The sequence below is a fragment of the Callospermophilus lateralis genome, chromosome 2 (assembly GCF_048772815.1).
Source record: "Callospermophilus lateralis isolate mCalLat2 chromosome 2, mCalLat2.hap1, whole genome shotgun sequence".
Lineage (NCBI taxonomy): Eukaryota > Metazoa > Chordata > Mammalia > Rodentia > Sciuridae > Callospermophilus > Callospermophilus lateralis.
This window is the reverse complement of record NC_135306.1, coordinates 164,253,265-164,272,585: the sequence shown is the minus strand read 5'-3', so window position 1 is coordinate 164,272,585 and position 19,321 is coordinate 164,253,265. Positions and strand designations below refer to the sequence as shown.

The following is a 19,321-nucleotide window of genomic DNA, read 5'->3' as shown; positions in this document are numbered from 1 at the left end:
GCACTTGATAAAAGGAGCACATGGAGGAGCAAAACTACTCCTCTCATGCTGAGGGAGCAAAGGAGAGTGAGGAGGGGACAGGGGCCCCACAGTCATCTTCAAGGTCATGCTCACTAGCCCTCATCCCTCAAAGGTTTTAAGTACCTCCCAATAGCATCTATCTGGGGACCAAGGCTTAACCTATAGGACTTTGGGGAACATTGAAGATTCAAACTATATCACCTTATATTTTATGAATTTCTGTTTTTATCTTTATTATCTTCTTTTCACATTCTTTGGGTTTCACTTTTGTCTAATTTCTTAAATTGAACACCTAGCTCCTTAAACTTTCTCTAGACGTTCCTAACATGATCACATACGGCTGTAACTCAAGATATTTTCACCGCATTTCCAGGTTCTACTATGAGGTAGCTGTGTTACATTCCAGATGTTCTGATTTTCCATTTTGATTTCTTCTTTGAATCTTCACCAGTTTAGAAATGACTTATCTCGTTTCCTAAGCAATTTAAATATTATTATTATTATTATTATTATTATTATTCACTTCTGTACTAACTGCAATCACAGTCAACAATTGTGCTGGCCAAGATGGAGTAAACCTGTGGTAACCTCCCTCTCCCTAACTAGAACTACAACCTCCAGGAGAAAACAAAACCAAAAAAGGGATCTACTTTAGGACTTTTAAAAGTAGACAACTGCTGAAGAATTTGGGAGGGGAAAAGAATGATAAAAATGAAGTGAGTTTCCTGAGGCTTTTTTCTTTAATCTTTCAAACTTAACCCAAAGTTGGTCCCAGTCACAGAGCTGTGAAGTGGACATGATCAAAACTCAGAAAGCATCCCCCTCTTTCTGGCCAGAGGACCAAGAGGCTCCCTTTTAAGTTAAAATCTTCATGTTTGTTTCTTCTCTTTTCTCTCCTGGACCAAGGACCCATTGTCAACTGCACCATCAGAGTGATGGCGGCAGTGCAGGCGCGAAAAACCCATAAAGTCTTGTTTAAAAGGGGTCTCTCGGTGTGTGAGGAATCAATTTCTGTCTCTCTTATTCTCTTCTGTCTTGGTGTTCTTCCCAGGGAAACTTAAGTTGCACAAAACCATACAGTAGCACAGAGTTGGGGAAATGCGCTATAAAACCTGGTTTTATGACCAGAGGAAACAAACAAAAAAAGGAGGCCTGTAGGAGCCAAGGAGCATAAGGGAAGTCTCAGAAAGGAGAGAACAGAAGGGGATAATGTATTGAGCCAACGTATGTTCTGCACATGCGCCACCTCTCAGCCTGATTATGTGCAGATGGAACTGAACGGCACCGCGAAGCCTTTGAAAACTGAACTGATATTGTAACCACTGACCACAAAATACGCAAAAAAGAAGCAGTCTAAATATAATCAGATTAATTTCCTGCCTGAAAATCAACGCTCTCCAGAGAATTTTAACGAAACTCAAAATTTTATAATATTCAAAATGCTGAGGTTATAGTCCAAAATTAATCAACATACAAAGAACCAGGAAAATCTAACCAAATCTCAAGGGAAAAAACAATTAATATGTGACAACTTCAAGATGATCAAAATGTCAGACTAATCAGATAAAGATGTCAAGCAGCTGTTCCAACCATGTTCTATGAAGTAACAGTAAGCAGTATTGAAATCAAAGGAAAGATAGAAGTCAGCAGCAGAGAAATAAAAACTATTTAAGAAACAAAATGGAAATTTCATAAATGAAAAATATAATCCCTAAAATGAAAAAACACTAAGTGAGCTCAACAGAAGAATATTGATGCAGAGGAAATAATTCCTAAACTTAAAATCAATAGAAATTATGAACACAGAGAAACAAGATTTTAAAAATTGAACAAAATCTCAGAAAATTGTGAGACAATATCAAAAGTCCTCATATTTGTCATTGGAGACAAGCCAGTGTTGCTTGTCAGAATGGATAACGTGGGTATAGAAAAATTAATGACTGAAAAATTGATGAAAGACTTACAGACTCAGTACGCTTAGAAAAAGTCAACCAAGAAAAATTGTAAGAAAACTATACCCAGACACATCAAAATTAACAGTAAAAAAAAAAAAAAGAAAGAAAGAAAAGAAAAAGAAAAAAGAAAGAAAGAAACTTTAAAAAATCTTGTAAGTAGCCAGAGGAAAACAATTCATTACCTAAACACACAAACAAACAAAGACAGGAAGATCAAAAGAGAATAGAATGATACCTTTAAAATGCTGAAATAAAGCAATCAACCTATAATCCTGTATCTAGTGAAAATACTCTTTGTGAATAAAAGCAGATTGAGTTATGTCAGTGACAATGGTGGAATAATGGGTCCCAACAATTCTCTCCCCATAAAGACTGAGAGAAGAAGAGTAAATGTCAAAATCCACTTTCTCAAAACGCTAATGATTAACAAAAGGCTTATACTAGCCCAGAAAACATTTATTAAAGAAAAACTGCTAACCTGCAAAAATAACAGTGAGCTTTGTGGTATTTTAACTTGTCCTTACCCCATGCCTGCTCTGAAACTCTGTGGTAGCTTTGAAAACTAACAACTCACCATTGTGGTAAAAACCAACAACCTAGAAACATCTGGAGAGAGTGAAACAAGGTCAGTCCTCCTTCAAAGCCTCATTTTCAGAGAATTATCATTACTTATCTCTCTGGACATTCTTTGGAAGACCCCATTTGCAATGCTGTCATTATTTGATCTGACATGTAGCTTCCCTAGTATAAGGATCATTTTTGCCAGGGTTCTGGGTTGAATTGTTTCTTCACAGTTTCTGAAGTAGTGAATAATGTTTGGAGTAAACAATAGACAAATCAAAAAAATCCAAAGGAAAAACTGGGGGAATGTGGTATCTACAGAAGCTTTGAAATATTCTAACACATTTCTGGGAATATAGAATGTTGCCTTCATGGATCAAGGAGTGCATATGCTCAGAAATAAACTGATAAGGTCCTTAACTCTCTCTCCTCTGGCTGACCTTGAGGTTCTATGGAAACAGGAAATGAAGGACAAGGCTGAGTTATCAACTATCAACGGTGTGAGTGTTTAATATATGCTCCACATGTACATAGAGTCCCTTAGAGAAGATTGGGAGAATTATTGATTCCAGAAATGAATGACATATTTATCAAATCATTAGCTTACTACTAAGTTAAACAAGCACAGACTTTGGCAGGCAAATGGAAAAGAACACAGACTACAAATTAGTTTGGTGAAGTCACTGAACACGGTGACAACAACTACAGCAAACAGCAACAATTACAAGTCCCGATGCTGGGGGCAGGGTGAGAAGGGAATTTGATTTACAGAGTTGACACATTTTATTATTCTAAATGTCTGGTTTTCAAAAACAAATCACAAATCATGTAAATAAACAAGAAGTAGTGACCCATATACAAAGAAAAAAAGCAAACACTATAAACTTTCCCTTAGGAGGCCAAAAAAATTGCATTTACTAGATAATAACTGTAAGTCAGTTATCTTAAATATATTGAAACAACTAAAAGAAGCCATGTCTTAGAAAAGAAAAACACGAGAATGCTGTGCAACCAAATACAGAATACCAAAACTGAGATAGAAATTACTTCAGAAGAAGCAAATATAAATTCTGAATTTAAAGCAGTAAAATATTGGGGCTGGGATTATGGCTCAGCGGTAGAGCGCTCGCCTAGCACGGGCAGGATCCGGGTTCAATTCTCAGCACCACATTAAAAATAAAGGCATTGTATTGTGTCCATCTACAAAAAAAAAAAAAAAAATCATTCTCTCTCTCTCTCTCTCTCTCTCTCTCTCTCTGTCTGTGTCTTAAAAAAAACAGTAAGATAACAGAAATTTACATGTTACTTGTGTAACTCAACAGCAAGTTTGAGTAGACAGAAGAAATCTGAATATAAGTCAATTGTGATTATCCAGCCTGAGAAACAGAGGAGAAAAAAATAGGAATGAACAGAACCTCAATGACTTTTAGGACACCCTCAAGTGTACCAACTTATGCATAAAGGGAATTCCAGGAGAGGAAACCAAATATTGGAAATAAAAAATGGCCAAAACCTTTCCAAAGTTAATTTAAAACATTAAACACTTGTCCAAGACACTCAACAGACTCCAAGTAGGACAAATTCTGAAAGATTCATACCTATAAATGTCAAAATCAAATTACAGAAGAGAAATCTTGAAGCAATTCATCGTGTACAAGCAATCCTGAGTAAAATTAACAGCTGATTTATTATTGGGAACTACAGAAGCCAGAAGGCAGGGGGATGACATATTTAAAGTGCAGTGTCAGGGTATGGGTGGGGGTCTATTAACCAAGAATTATGTAACTAACAAAATTATTCTTCGAAAATGAAGAAAAAGGGCTGGGGATATAGCTCAGTTGGTAGAGAGCTTGCCTCCCATGCACTAGGCCCTGGGTTCAATCCCCAGCATCACAAAAAAAGAAAGAAAAAAAGAAGAAGAAGAAGAAGAAGAAAAGAAGAAAAATTAAGGTAATTCCAGATAGACAAAAACTAAGAACTATCACTAGCAGAACTTTCCTACAAGATGTATTAACAGAGGTCTACAGTGAAAGGACACTGGACAGTAACTCAAATTCACATGAAAGAAAAAGAGCAATAGTAGACATAACTATACTGATAAATATAAAAGATGGTATAGCTGCATTTTTGTTTGTGTTTTTTTCTTCTAGCCTAATATAAAGACAACTGCACAAAATAATGTCTATAAATTTGTGTTATTAGGCACATAGTGTATAAAAATGTAATTGGCATAAAAATAATAACAAAAAAGGGAGGAATGGAGCAATATAGAAGCAAATCTTTGTATACTACTGAAATTAAATGGTATTGATCTGAACTAGGCTGTTTTAAATTTAGATGCTAATTGTAATCACCAGACAGCCACTAAGAAATCACTTAAATAAAAAAATAAGGGACTTATAAAAATAAGGGACTTGAAATGATACTCTAGAAAAATATATGCTTAACATAAAGAATAATAAAGGAATAGAGAAATAAAAAAAGACAATACACATGGAAAATAAATAGCAAAATGGCAGGCATAGAGTCTATCTTACTATTAATTGCATTAAACATAAATGGATTAAACACTGTAAATTAAAAGGCAGTTTTAACAGAATGGATAAATACATTATCCAATTACATGCTGTCTGCTAGAGATACACATTAGATTCAAAGACAGCTTGAAAGTTAAAGGGTAGAAATAAATATACCATGCTGGCAGTAAACAGAAGAGAACTGGAATGACTATATTGTTATCATAAAAATAGGCTTAAAGACAAAAATTATTACTAGATACAAAGAATAATGTTCACAACATGAAGAGGCTCAATCTCAAATATATATAATAATTGTCAACTTGTGCATACCTCACAAGACAGACCCAAAATATATGAAGCAAAAACCTGATAAAATTTAAGGAAAATGTAGACAACTCAACAATGATAACTAGAGATTTCAACATACAAGTCTCAATAAAGAGTAGAAAAATTAGACAAAAATCAACAAGGAATGAGGAGGCTTGAACAACATGAATAAAATAGATCTAACAGACATCTATAGAGCACTCCACACAACAATACCAGAATATAAAATATTATCAAGTGGACATGACGCATCTTCTGGGATAGTCCATATATTGTAGTGAAAAATAAGTATCAATAAATGTAAACAGATTTAAATTATACAATGTGTGTTCTCTGATAACAATAGAATAAAATTAAAAATCAATAGCAGTAATAAATTTAAGAAATTTGCAAATATGTGAAAATTAAATAGCATAGTTATATATAACCAATGGGTAAAAAATGAAATCACCAAGGATATTTGAAATCTACTTTGAGATCAATGAAAACAAAGGCAAACTATGACAAATAAACATACCAAAACATATGTGATGTGACACAGCAGTGTTTAGAGGGAAATGTATAGGTGTAAATGCCTACCTTAAAATGAAAAAAAAAAAAAAAACTCAAGTAAATAATCAAACCTCTCACCACCCTGGGAAGCAAGCCTCTAATATATGAACCCTTGAGAGACAAACCACATCCACACCATGGTACTAATTAAATAAAAAAGACATCCTGTGCTCACAAATTGAAGGATGTAATAATGTTAAGACGATAATACTCCCTAAACTGATCTAGAGGTTCAACATTCTGGCTGTCTTTTTTAAGAAATAGATAAGCTGATCTTAAAATTATAATGGAAACAGATGGGACTCAGAGTAGCCAAGGCAATCTTGAAGAAAGTTGGAGGACTCATGCTTCCCAATTTTAAATCTTACTACAACATTCCAGTGATTTTAAAATGGGCAGTATTGGTAAAGGACAGACATAAACCTCAATGGAATAAAATGGAGAGTCCAAAAATAAGTTTAAACATTTACGCTTTATTGATTCCCAACAAAGTTTCTAGGGCAATTCAATGCAGCAATGAATCACCTTTTCAATAAATTATGCTGGAACAAATGAATATCCACTTGCAAAAAGAATGAATTTTCACCTCTGCCTCACACTGTAGACAAAAGTTAACTGGAAAAAGATCAGAAACCTAAATTTAAAAGGTAAAACTATAAAATTCTTAAAAGTAATTGTTGGTAAATTCTTATGACTTTGGATTAAGTAATATATGCAAAGATACTTCCTTTCCTCAAAAATACAAATTGGACTTCATCAAAATTTAAAACTTTGTGCTTCAAAGGGCACTACTAAAAAAGTAAATGGAGGGAAAGTTGCAAATAAATTATTTGATCAGGATCTAGCATCCAAAATATATAAAGAACTTACAAATCTATAATAAAAACAATAAAAAAGGGATAAGGATTTGAATACACATTTCTTACAAAAATGTACAAGTACCCAATATGCACACAAAAAAGGACATTCAGCATCATTGGATATTAGGTAAATGTAAATCAAACCCAGTGAAACATCACGTTATAACCCCTAGAGTGGCTATAATCAAAAAGACAAGCATGTGTTGATAAATGTAGAGAAATTAGAATCTCATACCCTCTGGTAGAAATGCAAAAGGTTGCTGTCACTTTGTAAAGTATTCTGGAGTTCCTTCGAAGAGTTAACAAAGAGTTATCACTTTACCCAGTGATTTCACTCCTAGATACATAGAATTGAAAACACATGTCCACCCAAAAACTTGCATATAAATTTCATAAAATCATTATTCATAATAGCCAAAAAATATAAAAAACTGTTCCATCTATTGGTGAATGGATGAGCAAAATGTGGTATATTTATAAATGGAATATTATTCAGCCACAAAAAGAATGTAGTCCTGATCCATGTTTCAACATAAATGAGCCTTGAAAAATGTTGTGTTAAGTAAAAGAAGTCAGACACAGAAATCTACATGATTCCATTTATATGAAATATTCAAAACTGACAAATCTGAAGAGTTAGAATGTAGAGTAGTAGAGTAGTAGTGGCCAGAGTATTGTGGAGGGAGAAATAGTGAGTGCTAATGAATCTGAAGTTGCTTTTGGAAGTTATAAAAATGTTTAAAGTTAGCTGTGAAAAGCTGCACAACCATGAAAATATGCTAAAAATAACTAAGTTGTATACTTTAAAAGAGTGGATTTTATTATGTGGAAAGTATATGTATATGTAACAGTAAAAATAAAAGATTTATTAAATGAAGAACAACTAAAAGATCTTGTTGCTAGGAAGAACAGGAACCAAAATGGCAATTATCTTAGTGAATATAGTAAACTAATTTCCTTTAAAATATGATGACTACTGAAAAGAAAATTTGCAACTTTGTCTATTGGGGCTGTCAATGTTTCTAGATGTAATACACATGAAACATATACCACTGAACAGAGAAGGATAAACAGTCCTCTAGACTATAAGGCTTCTATGCTTTATTTAAATGTTAGCTCTAAGTAGACTATGAAAAGTTAGGTTGCAATTCCTTGAGAAATCATTAAAGAATAAGAATAAAGTGATAAAGCCCAAGGCCATCAGATAACTTAGTGGAATACTCTCTAAAGTTTGATTTGAAAATTTACATAGTCAAACAAAAAGAAGCAGGAAAGAGAGAAGAACAAAAAAAGTAGTGGGCACAAACAAAACAGATAACAAAAGGGTAAACTTAAATCCAAATAAATCAGTAATTACATTAAACGTAAATGGTCCAACACGCCAACTAAAAGGCATTAAAGCTCAATTGAATTTTTTAAAAGACTCTAATATATGCTAGATATGAAAGCCAAAGCCTTTCCTGTGCCTTACAAAATTCTACAAGATCTGTCCCCCCAATTTCCTCTCAGATCTCATCTCCTGTTCTCTTCTCCTTCATTCACCATAGGCCTGACTACTAAATTCACAGAAAAACCCATGTAAACCTCACCTCAGGAATGCTGTCATCAAAATTCAGATGTTGAGAAACCACTAGATATTTAACCTCGTCTCTCCAACAAATCAACTGCAAGGAGGATAAAATATAGAGGGGGGATTTCTAGATTAGATGAGCCTTTAGACAAATTTAAGACTCAATATAAGACCAGATTTACACACACACACACACACACACACACAAACACACATGTGCACACATATGTGGGTGTATATAATAGTTGAGGAATTGGAGCCATGAGGGGATATGTGACCTTAAATAATTAATAAATTATTGTTAATCTTAGTTGCAAATAGGATTTAAATGGGATTTTGGATATTTTTAAAGAGTCCTTCCCATTTAGAAATACAGGATGAAATATTTATGGATGTATTGATATGGCAACATACTAGGGGGTAGGAGAAATGTAAGAACATTGACCACTAATCATTCTTGCAGTCAAATAGTGGATACAAAAATTCATCTTTATATAAATTAAGTTGTTGGTATGTTTAAAATTTTCCATATGATTCAGTCAGCTTTCCATTGCTGTGACAAAATACATGAGATAAATGGCTTAAAAGGAGAAATGATTTATTTTGGCTCTTGGTTTCAATCCATTATCACTTGGCTCTATCGATTCTGGGTCTGGGATGAGGCAAAACATCCTGGTGGGGAGTGCACGCAGTGACAGCCAGGAAGCAAGGAGAGAGCATGTTTTTATGACAAAGACACACACACACACACACACACACTATTGTATAAATCCATCAATGGTTTAAACTATTGAGGAGGTCCCAGCTTTTATGACCTGATCACCTCTAAAAGGCCCTATCTCTGAACACATTAAGGACCAAGCCATCAATGTTTGATCTTTTGGAGGACATTAAGATCCAAATCATAATAGCAGGTGTCTCTAAAATCTGAAGGTCCACCATGTCAGGCATATAGGCCAAAGAATGATTCACAGGTCTCTGGGAAACATTAGAACCAATATTGAAAAGCATATATCATGGTGTTTTCAGCTGTCAGCTCTAGAAACCAACACTGGGGTCTGCCACTGTGTATCAGCGTGATCTTGGACTTCACTTCTCCATTCCTGGATTTCCTCAGAAGTGAAATGGAGTGACAGTATCTACCCTATGGCTCTGTTGTGAAGAGTAAGTGAATTCACATAAAGCACTGTCTTAGAACATCATCTGGTCCATAGAAAGCCCTCAAAAATAGTATTATTTCCCTTACTATTATTACATAGGAAAAATAGTTGAAATGAACCACCAGGGTCTTGAAACAAATGTATCGAAAATATGTTTTTAATCTTGATGAAGTTCACAAATGACACAATTTTGACATTTCCTTAAACAAACTGCACAATCATGTTCTTAGACAACAAGGCACAACATCACCTTACCATCTGTGTTCCCAGAGGCTACAAGAGGCAGTGATTTCGTGTCCCCTACAGTTTGGCAGAGCTACCATGATCAACAGGATGGTCCTCAAAGAACCAATTTGCTATTAGATAAGCCATGGGAAATGCCATCACATTTACTGAACATAGCATTAAATATAAAAATGATGCACAACAAATATGGAATTAGCTTATTTTGCATTCAGTTTCATTCCTTTCAAGTGACAAATGGTGCTTCTAGATGCAAACGTGTGTATCTTCCATGGGGCCTTCCCACCCAGTTGTTCTCAACAGAAATTAATAGGAGTGGTGAGTTCAGCTTCATGGTTACCTGAGATGAGAGAAGAAAAAAAAAAAGAAAAACACAAGAGAAAGAAGAGGAGAAGGAAAAAGAAGGAGGAAAAGGAGAGGGGGTGAATAGGAGGAGAAAGACAAGAAGTGAATAACTCCAATGATCACTGAAAAAGAAACCCACTAATTTACAGAAGTAAACAACATTTATGAATTATGGTTATGAGATATTTGCATGCTTGTAAGAGAAATGAAGATAAAATAATTCAATAATCACTATTAATACTGATGGCAGTGTGACTAGAGCTCCCTGGTCTGAATCTGTGAACACTGACCAAGGGATGAGCCCTGTTTGAACCCGCGCTCCTTGGTGAGGACTGGTCCTGGTTAAGGTTTGAAGGCCACCCCCCCCTCCCTTTCTGAATCCAGAATTTTCTTCATTTCTTTTCTCAGAAAAATAACATTGCATCTCGGAAGCCTGTCTCAGCATTCTGAATTCATGCTCAGTTCTAGAAGGAATTTACTATGTCAGAAGGAAGGATGGAACTGGAGAGAAAGGACCTCAAGAACCTAGCAGGATGAGCAGGTTTCAAAATGCGAACCCCAACTTCCAAACTCCTCCTTCTCTTCTCCCAAAGCGCAGGGCACTCACCTTCTTCCTGGGCCCTTTAGCTGCTCAGGCCTGAAGGTCTCTACGGCGCCGGCCAAAGGCTTGGGCACCCACATTGGTGGGCACGAAGTTGTCCTTTACCACACCCCCTGACCTGCTCAGCAAGCCTGCCAGCCTCTGGCTCGCGCAGGTGGCAGTGTTGCAGGCTCTCTTCTGGGCAGTGGCACTGGTTTGCAGGATGGAGAGAGAAGAGAAGGCCTGTCAGTGAGGGCTGGGGCAGGAGCCCACCCCGTGGGACCGTCACAAAGAGAACTGCAGCCCTTAGATATACCACTTAACAATAAGCATTTCTCCTAAGTGCAATTATCAAAGCTGTTAGGGGAAATGGCCTGGCAGCCTTTGGTAGGAGCTCTGCCCAAAAAAATCACCAAAAAGAGTTCCCAGCTATGGGGTACATACTGAAACCCTGCATTTATCATTCAAGAGGCATAAATGGCAAGGCTCAGTCCCACCCCAAAACACTCAAGGCATATATAGAGACCATACCCCAGCCACAGCAGCAACAAAACCACTTTCCATAGGAAAATGAAATTTCCCTAAAGTCTTACCTTAAATAAGCTCAGAGGACCTGGTTTGCAGCATCCTGTCCCAGAAATTCTTACCTGCTCCTTAGCACACTGTTCTTCCTGCTACAGCTGGATCACAGAGATCACCCACCAAGCCCTATATCCAGCTGCTCTAAAGCTAAGGCTCCATCTAAGCCAAGGCACTGGACATCATAAGCCTTGGCCATGGCCCAGAGCAAAGACCACTAAAGCTCAGGTTCTTTTAGAAAAATAAATTCATTTGTCAAATGGTGGAGCATGAGGCATGTGCTTATTTTAGTACATGCATAAGCAAGAACTGGAGAGCTATGCTACAAAATTATCTGAGGGCTTAAGCTTTACCTGCTGTTTCTTACCTCTGATCTATGACTTCTATTCTCTCCCTTTACATCCTGAGGTCCCCAACATACTCTGTCATAAGCAAAGCTACTAATATCAGCTTGAAGAACATTCAGAGAGGAATCCACATGCATCAAGTTCATAAAGGGGAACAAGAAGGAAATCAGGAAGGAGTGGGAGGAGCTCAGTTGGCATCCTGGGTACCCCCAATGTGAAGGTAGCTGTCCCTCTGCAAGTTTTTTGGCCAAATCCATTTTCTTGCCAGGTGTTTAAAGCCCAAAATTGATGCCACAGAAGGTATGAAAGTTGTTCAGATCCTGTCAGTATGTGCCCAATGTGCAGATATTCAGATTACCGCATTGCTTAGCTCCAAGCCACAGGAAAAAGACATGCCAGACAGAACCATGCACCAAGACCAGCCCCTGTGGACTGGTCAGCAGAAGGTTAGACCAGACAGGGGAACTATGAGGGGGACAGGAGATGTGGATAGGGGTGGAGGAAGCTCACACATAATCCATTAGGAGGACTCAGAGGTGCAGTGGGCCAGGGCAGTGGTAAGGAAGAGTGACCTTTTCTGGCATTCCACATGCTGTGCAGACCTTCAAGCTTGCTTGGCAGAGCGTTCTCTGGGTCGATGCAAGTCAACACATGCCTCTGCTATGGCAGTGCTGGGGTCAGGCCAGGGTTGGTCTCTTTTCCAAGATCAGGGTACACAGGCAGGTAGATCTAGGGAAGGTTGCTCTCCCTGGCTTTGTGACAACATGCACATCTCTCTAGATGTCCCCAACCTACCTTAGACATGGAGCTATCTGTCCCCATCCCCCCAAAGCTCTTCACCTTCACTTTGCAAGTGAGAAATGAAGACTCCTTGCAGGAAGAAAGAATAACATATCCAGGTGACATTTCTAAAACCAGGGATACAGATTCCATCCTCAGGCTTCACACTTACTATTCCTAATATCCAGTTCTGGGATGTCTCCCAGTTCTGAAAGACCAACTTCCATAGTCAGTGATTCCACACTCTTCATTCCATTCCCCATTACTTTCAGAAATTGATCTTTTTAATGCATCAAACCACAGTTCCTCCAGTTCCACCAGGATCTCTGTTTTCCATGGAACCTGAGAGTAGCTGAGTCCCACAGCCAGCTGAATAAGAACAGCCCGCTGGACTCCTGGGCAGGTGAGTTTTTCATACCTCTCTGGAGTAGGTCCTCCTCCGTATGTCAGGGCCAGGTGGGGAGTCTTACCTGGAGCCCCCTGTCTCCTGTTCCAGGTCACTGGCCTTCATTTGCACATAGTCCTTCACCAGTGCAGCCAGCAGGAGGCGTGCTTCCTCCTCACCCAGTGCGGTCAGGTCTGGAATGCTCTCCAAGGCAGACCTGCGAACGGGAAACAAACCCAGTGCAACCTTTGAGCCCCTGCCTGCCCCCTCCCAGGCAGCCAGGCTCCTGGTACCTGCTTCTTCCCCTAAGGATATAGCTACCCTTCCTCCCAGTGAACTGGGAACGAGGCCAGTTTCTACCTGAAGACGCTGATTCATGGGGAACCACACTGACTCTTAAGGCATAGAGCTGTCTGATCCCTGGGGCAGTGAGAGAGGAGTGTGCTCCGGGTTTCAGGATGTCTCACCTGAATGGTGCTGCTGGGAGGCTGACTGCCTGGCATAGGACCAAGATGCTGACAGCCAGGAAGGGTGAGAATTTCCAAAAGACCATGACGCCTCTCTGTAAAAGGAGAATGACGTTATTACTGCACCAGGACCACAAACCTAGCTTCCACTCCTGTTCTTGCCACAACTGCCATGTGACCTCAGGCAGGTAACTTCACCTCCTGGTGCCTCTGTTCCTTTATTCGCCAGAAGGCTGCTGTGAATCTCAAAAGTGGCAGTCAGTGGTTTGATAGAGCAGAGGCAAGTGGAGGGGCGGGGTGAGGAGGCGTTGGGTTCTGTTTCCTGGTAGGACAGAGAAGCCCATATGCACACGTTTTGCCCTGATATGTTAAGAAACCGTGAGCGGACACACCCTGCTGTACACTTGCCCTCGTTGTGCTTGTCTTCTCACTGACTGAAGTTTTAAGACCACCTTCTCTGCTGGCGGTCCAGCCAAAGAGTGGGGGGAAGAGGCTGGAAGGATGAATTGGAAAGGGACACTCGGTCTGAGGATTTGGATTGGGGGATTTTTTTTTTTTTTTTTTTTTTTTTTTTGACGCGTCAGTTACAGGTGCCTCAGGACTGCAGAAGTGCGGTTCTGCAGCAGGCGCTAGGTGCCCGCCCCTAGAGTTGAGCCCACCATTCGGGTCCGCTGACAGCACTGTCCCCAGATCTGGTGTCACGTCCCTGGAACGCTCGTGGGCTGGAGACGCCTCAAAGGAAAAATTTTAGGGCTCCACTTTCCCGGGTACCAAACGTGATCACTAAGGACACAGACCTGGACCAACTCCTACAGAACCCTGCCCGCCGACGCGCTCCAAACGCAGAAGTCACACACACCCCTACCTGAACTTGCCCAGCTCCCAGCGCCCATGCGGAGCTCTCTGGGTGCCGGGGGTTCCACCCGCTCTAGTTAGGAGAAAATGCCTGGACAGCCCTAAACAGCACGGCTTCACCCCAGTCAGAAGAGAGTAGTACCACCGGGCTGCGGATAAGCGGAAATGGCGGGGAGACGGAAGAGAAGCAGGCAGGCAGACGGAGCAAAGTAGAGGAATTAATGGAGAGAGGCAGAATATCAGAGTGATCAGAAAGAGAAGGTCCTCACCTGGTAACTCGATTTCAGCACTGAAGAGCGACGCATCCACGAGAACACAACACCTGCTGTGGGTGCCTTCTCGCCAGAGCCCCAAGGCATTTATTCCAGTGATATCCGGAAGGAGGGGGTCCCCCGCCTGCTCCGCCAATCCTAAGTGGCCAAGAACAACCAATCACAGGACTAACCGAGCTCCTCCTAGTGCGTCACACATCCACCTCTCTACTCAGTTTCTGGAGGTGGGGGGCATCCGCTCCCGCCTTTGCTTGCATTGAGGTCATTGTTGCGAGAAGGAGTGCCCAAGAGAGGGCGGATACGTCTGGAAACTGGAGGCACGTTGGGGGAATTTGGAGGGTCCAGAGTTTCTCCCACTTCCTTGATGCCTGAACTCCAGCCTCACCTACTCCTGCCAGGACCCCCAGGGAGGTTGAACCTTAATCTTGGGTTCTAAAAGGACTTCAGCAGAAATAGCATCGGAGGAGTAGTGAAGGAGGAGGAGTGAGGGCCCTTGAAACATTCTCTCTGAATCTCTGTGCTCCTGGGGTATTCCCTCCCCCAAGTGTGCCCAAGTGCCTGAGTCCTCAAAAAAGGCTGTTTTGCTTTCAATCTGGCAGCCAAGCCTCCTCCGCCCCACTCCTCTGAAACTGAAACGGTAGGAACAGAAGAGGGGATTGGGGAGAGTGCTAACTTGGCCCTGCATGCACAGAAGGTTTTGCATCCCCTTACCCATCAGGTACCTCCAAATCCTAGACTGTGGGTTTGACATCCTCAGCCCCAACCCGGACCCTTAACTGCCGCACAGCTGCCCTGCCCCTCTGTCTTGTGTTTGCCAAAATGCAGGGCTGGGACTGCCTGTGCCCATCTCTCTTGCTCTTCACCCCCACCGCACTTCCCTGAAGGCCCTGGGAGCTGAGCATCTGGATGGATTCCAGAGCCCAAACTTGGAGAGGAAGAGAGCCGCAGGAGGCGGCCTTCCTATAGACTTTGACATCTATTCCTTGCGCACCAGTAGGTGCGCATCACCCAGGCACTTACCTGAACCCCACACATGCTCTGCATTTCGCATTCACACTCACCGCCTCGGACAGAGCCCTCCCGGGAAAATGCTCGCGGCCATCAGCCACCCGCAAAAGGGCGCGCGGTCACTAACCCAAAATAACTGCCCTCCCCCCCCCCGCCCTGACGTGAAAGCAACCCCGAGTGTTTCTGCTTTAGGAAGTAGGTGCGTTTTACACACAGAGGGGTACACATTGTCCCCCAAACATGCACACCGATAAACACACATCCGCACACACGATCTCAACATCTCCCTTTTTTCTTACGGAAAGCCGGGTTCTGAGTGGATGCTGTCCACTCCCACCCCGACCCCCGCTCCCAGAGGGACAGAAGATCCCATCTCTGGCCAGAGGAGCTTGCAGCGGTGTGGGGTAGAGACGGTGAGGATAAAAATAAATAAATAAATAGATAAATAGTAAATAAATAGTTTCACCCACTCCCTGGTCTTCAGGATTGCCCCGCACAGTTTGGTAGCTGCGCAGTTGCCCCCAAATGTGCCCGCCGGCGCCCCTGTACCCCCGCAGGGGAGTGGGGCAGGAAATGAAGCCAGGGGCTTACTGGATTCTCTCGCTAGTGCTCACTGTTTCAGTGAGTCAGAAAGGAGCCTTGGGAAGTGCCTCCAGTCCTCTTGGTCATATGTCTCTGACGGGTTGATCTCTAGTACCGGAACAATCAAAACTCCAGGTGACACCCAGAAAAGTTCCAACCCTCACCTCGGGTAAGTCCCGTCGGGACTGCGGTCCGGGTGCGCAGAGAGCAATCAGACGGGTCACGTCGTTGTTGCCTTGTCCCCTGGGAAGGCAGTGCAGGACCTAGACCTCTCCGTGGCTCCAGCAGTGGCGAACTAAAAGTGGGGCAGAAAGGCTCCCAAGACCTTTGTAATTCCACACGAGGCTCCGAGGCTCTCTAAGGGGGTCTATACAAAAGGAGGGATTCTCAGCACCCTGATTGCTGGGTTCGCTTTCAGATGGAACAGGGGTCACTAAGGCAGACTTTACTTTGGAGCCTTCCTACCAAAGCCACCTGAATACTAAGGAAATATCTGTGGATATTTCTGCCCACCGGCACCACCTTTTCCTGGACAACCACCTTCTCTGAGTTCTGGCAGAGCTCGCGGCAGCACCAAGCTCCACACAGGGTCAGTGTGGCCGGGTGAGGGCATAGGGATGGTCCGGAACACCCTACATCCTAGAGCCCCTGTCTCTCCCGACCCGCGGGAATCATCAATGACTTGCGGGATCCAGGAAGCAGGTGGGGAGCACAAGAGGAGTCTTGATTTGTATTTGGCCTCTTGCAAAGCCCCCAATTTTTAATTTAAAGCCAACAGGATCTCCAAAGACTAGGTCTGTGACACTAGGATTTTTATGTATGTATTGGAACAGACAGCCATACTGGCACCAAGCAGGGCACAATCCTGGGCTGAGCCCAGTGCTCTACAGACGTTCTAGGTAACCCACAATATGCACATAACTACTGCTGGGGTGGTGTAGGCTGGGGTTTCTATAAAGGCCCCCAGGACTCATCCCTGTTAAGTATACCTGGTTCTGAGAGTTGGTTCTCTTCTTGAGTGCATTAATAGGATCAGCTATTTTAGCTCAGAGCATCCAGAGTAATTGGATCTAGTCTTATTCCTCCACTAGTATCTTTGAACAATGCACAGCACACAGTAGGTGCTCAACAAATGTTCAGTGAAGGCAGAAAGCAACAAATGATGAATTAATCAACAGTTCCATTAGCCTAAGAATCAGACAGTAAATTCACAGCCAAGATGAATTGAGCTGTAGACCCAATTTAGATCTGTCAAATAAAAGAGTACATAATTATTCTGAATGTGCACCTCTTTTTATTAAATAAAAGAAATTAGTGTCCTGATGAACACTTTTAGGGATCTGATGTGAAAGGAAGTACTGAAGTCTTCTCTTCAGGAGTCCACCAGCTTGAAAAGCAAAACAAGGCAATCTTCCTCAGCCCATCCTTGTATTATATTAGTGCATGAATGGGAAGAAAAGTCAATAAGATAATTTGCTTTTGAAATTGAGAAAATTGCATCTTGATTTCCCTGGAACTATTTTGAGTTTCAAGGCATCTCCAATCAACCTAACTAGCACGAGGATTTACTGAGAATAGTTTCCTAGGAATATCTTCAGCTTTTGAATCACCTTTTAAATATTTTGAAGTTAGCTTAAATATTTCACATCATTACTTTTAGGTTTTGAAAATGGTAGTCTTAAATTTTAGAAAGAAGCTCCATATGCTATAGCTTTTGAAGTATATTTTTATTTATTTTAACTTACTATTTTCTTAGCAAATTTCCTAAGGAGAAATATTCCATAGGAGAAAGTTTCATTCATTCAACATACATTTAGTGAAGAACCTTCTATGTGCTAGGCATTGTTCTAGGTGCTAGGAATTCACAATAAACAACAACAAAAAAAACTCCAGTCCTCCAGGTGCTTGTATTACAGTAATGGACTTAACAGGAGTCCTTGTCTGTCACCCCCGCCCCCAAATATAACATATCCTATTTTAATACCCTTTCAACATAGTAATATCTATTTTTCAAGTCAGTAGTCAGGGTTTATATAATTAACACCATAAAAATATTATTTTCAGCTGAGCCAGAATCCTTTGATTACATTTCTTTTCACGTTTGTTTTATTTTATTTGCAATTCCCTCTTTTCACTTGCCTAGTTTTAGTTTTCCTTCTACCTAATACTCATTTGTCTCTTTTCCTGGATTTTATCTGTCCCTCACTGATGATGATTCCCTCACCTCCTCACTTTGGTGAAGCATATTCACCAGTAAATGATTAACAGTTTTCCTTGAGAAGAACTTTAAGTCAGAAATCATTTCATTTTGAATGTTCAAGGAATTCCCCACTTCTACTTCTTTTCTTTTTTTTTTTTTTTGTTTTTGTTTTTGTTTGGTTGTTGTCAGTCATTGTTGCTTTGTTGCTTTATAATCCCTGTTTTCTTTTTCTCACCAGTGTTGGAAATTTTCATAAAGATGTACCTTATGCACCTTGTTTTTATACATTGTTCTGAGTACTGAGAGAATACTTGCATATCCTTCAGTGCAGGAAAAATTTTTACCTTGTTTCGTTGGTAATTTCCTCCTCTCATTTTTGTTGTTGTTATTCAACTTCTTGGGAGGTTTTTTTTGTTTTAAAACCTTTTTGATATTTTTCGTATTCAAGAGTTTTTATTTTATTCTCTGACTGTACCTTTTTATGTACCTTTTGTACTTATTTAATGGGTTCACCATCTTTTAGCTTTCCAAGGCTATTAATCATTGGTTATTTGTTCTGTTCTGATAAGAGCTAATCTTTGCATTTCTAGTTCTCCTCAGCTGTTGATTTATATTGAAAAAGGAGGCAATAAAGTGCTAATTACAAGCTGAGGATTGAAGAGTTGTCTGCACAGGGTCCTGAGTATAGAATGCTCAGATGGGAAGTGACTTTGCCATTTGTAGGGGGAGGAAGAACCCTTAACTATCAGTAGTTATGAGTCTTTTCTTTTGGTTTCTTGTTTGCCCTAAGAGGAGTCCTCTTATCTCCCAGGTGGGCTGAAGGTTGGAGTAAAGTATAAACTGATGAGGAAAGAAAGAAGCTTAGAGTCTACCATTCATTATGGTAATCTTCCAGTCTTTAATGGGACCTAAAAGAAATTATAAGAAAATCCCAAACATATCCCTCTTAAAGGCTTACAATCACTCCTACTTTCTGCCCATCCTGTAACTACCCAGCAGATCTGAACTTTTCCAGGTCCTCATCTCATGATGTTTTTTACTTACTATACTAGAGTTTAAAGTAGAAACATACACCTTCACATTGCTTTCCCTTCTTCCAAACCAGGTAAGAAGACTGGCCTGAGGGTGAGAAGTACAGACAGTCTTCACAGAG

At 40.6% G+C, this 19,321-nt stretch overlaps 1 protein-coding gene across 1 annotated transcript; it reads right to left on the bottom strand.

Annotated features, from left to right (window-relative positions):
* Positions 1-10,744: 10,744 nt before the first annotated feature.
* On the bottom strand, positions 10,745-13,337 carry Calcb (calcitonin related polypeptide beta). The gene is made up of 3 exons (XM_076844230.1): positions 13,252-13,337; positions 12,870-13,001; positions 10,745-10,904 (listed from the first exon to the last, which is right to left on the bottom strand). The coding sequence occupies exons 1-3, from the start codon at positions 13,335-13,337 to the stop codon at positions 10,745-10,747; spliced, it is 378 nt and encodes a 125-aa protein (XP_076700345.1).
* Positions 13,338-19,321: the final 5,984 nt, after the last annotated feature.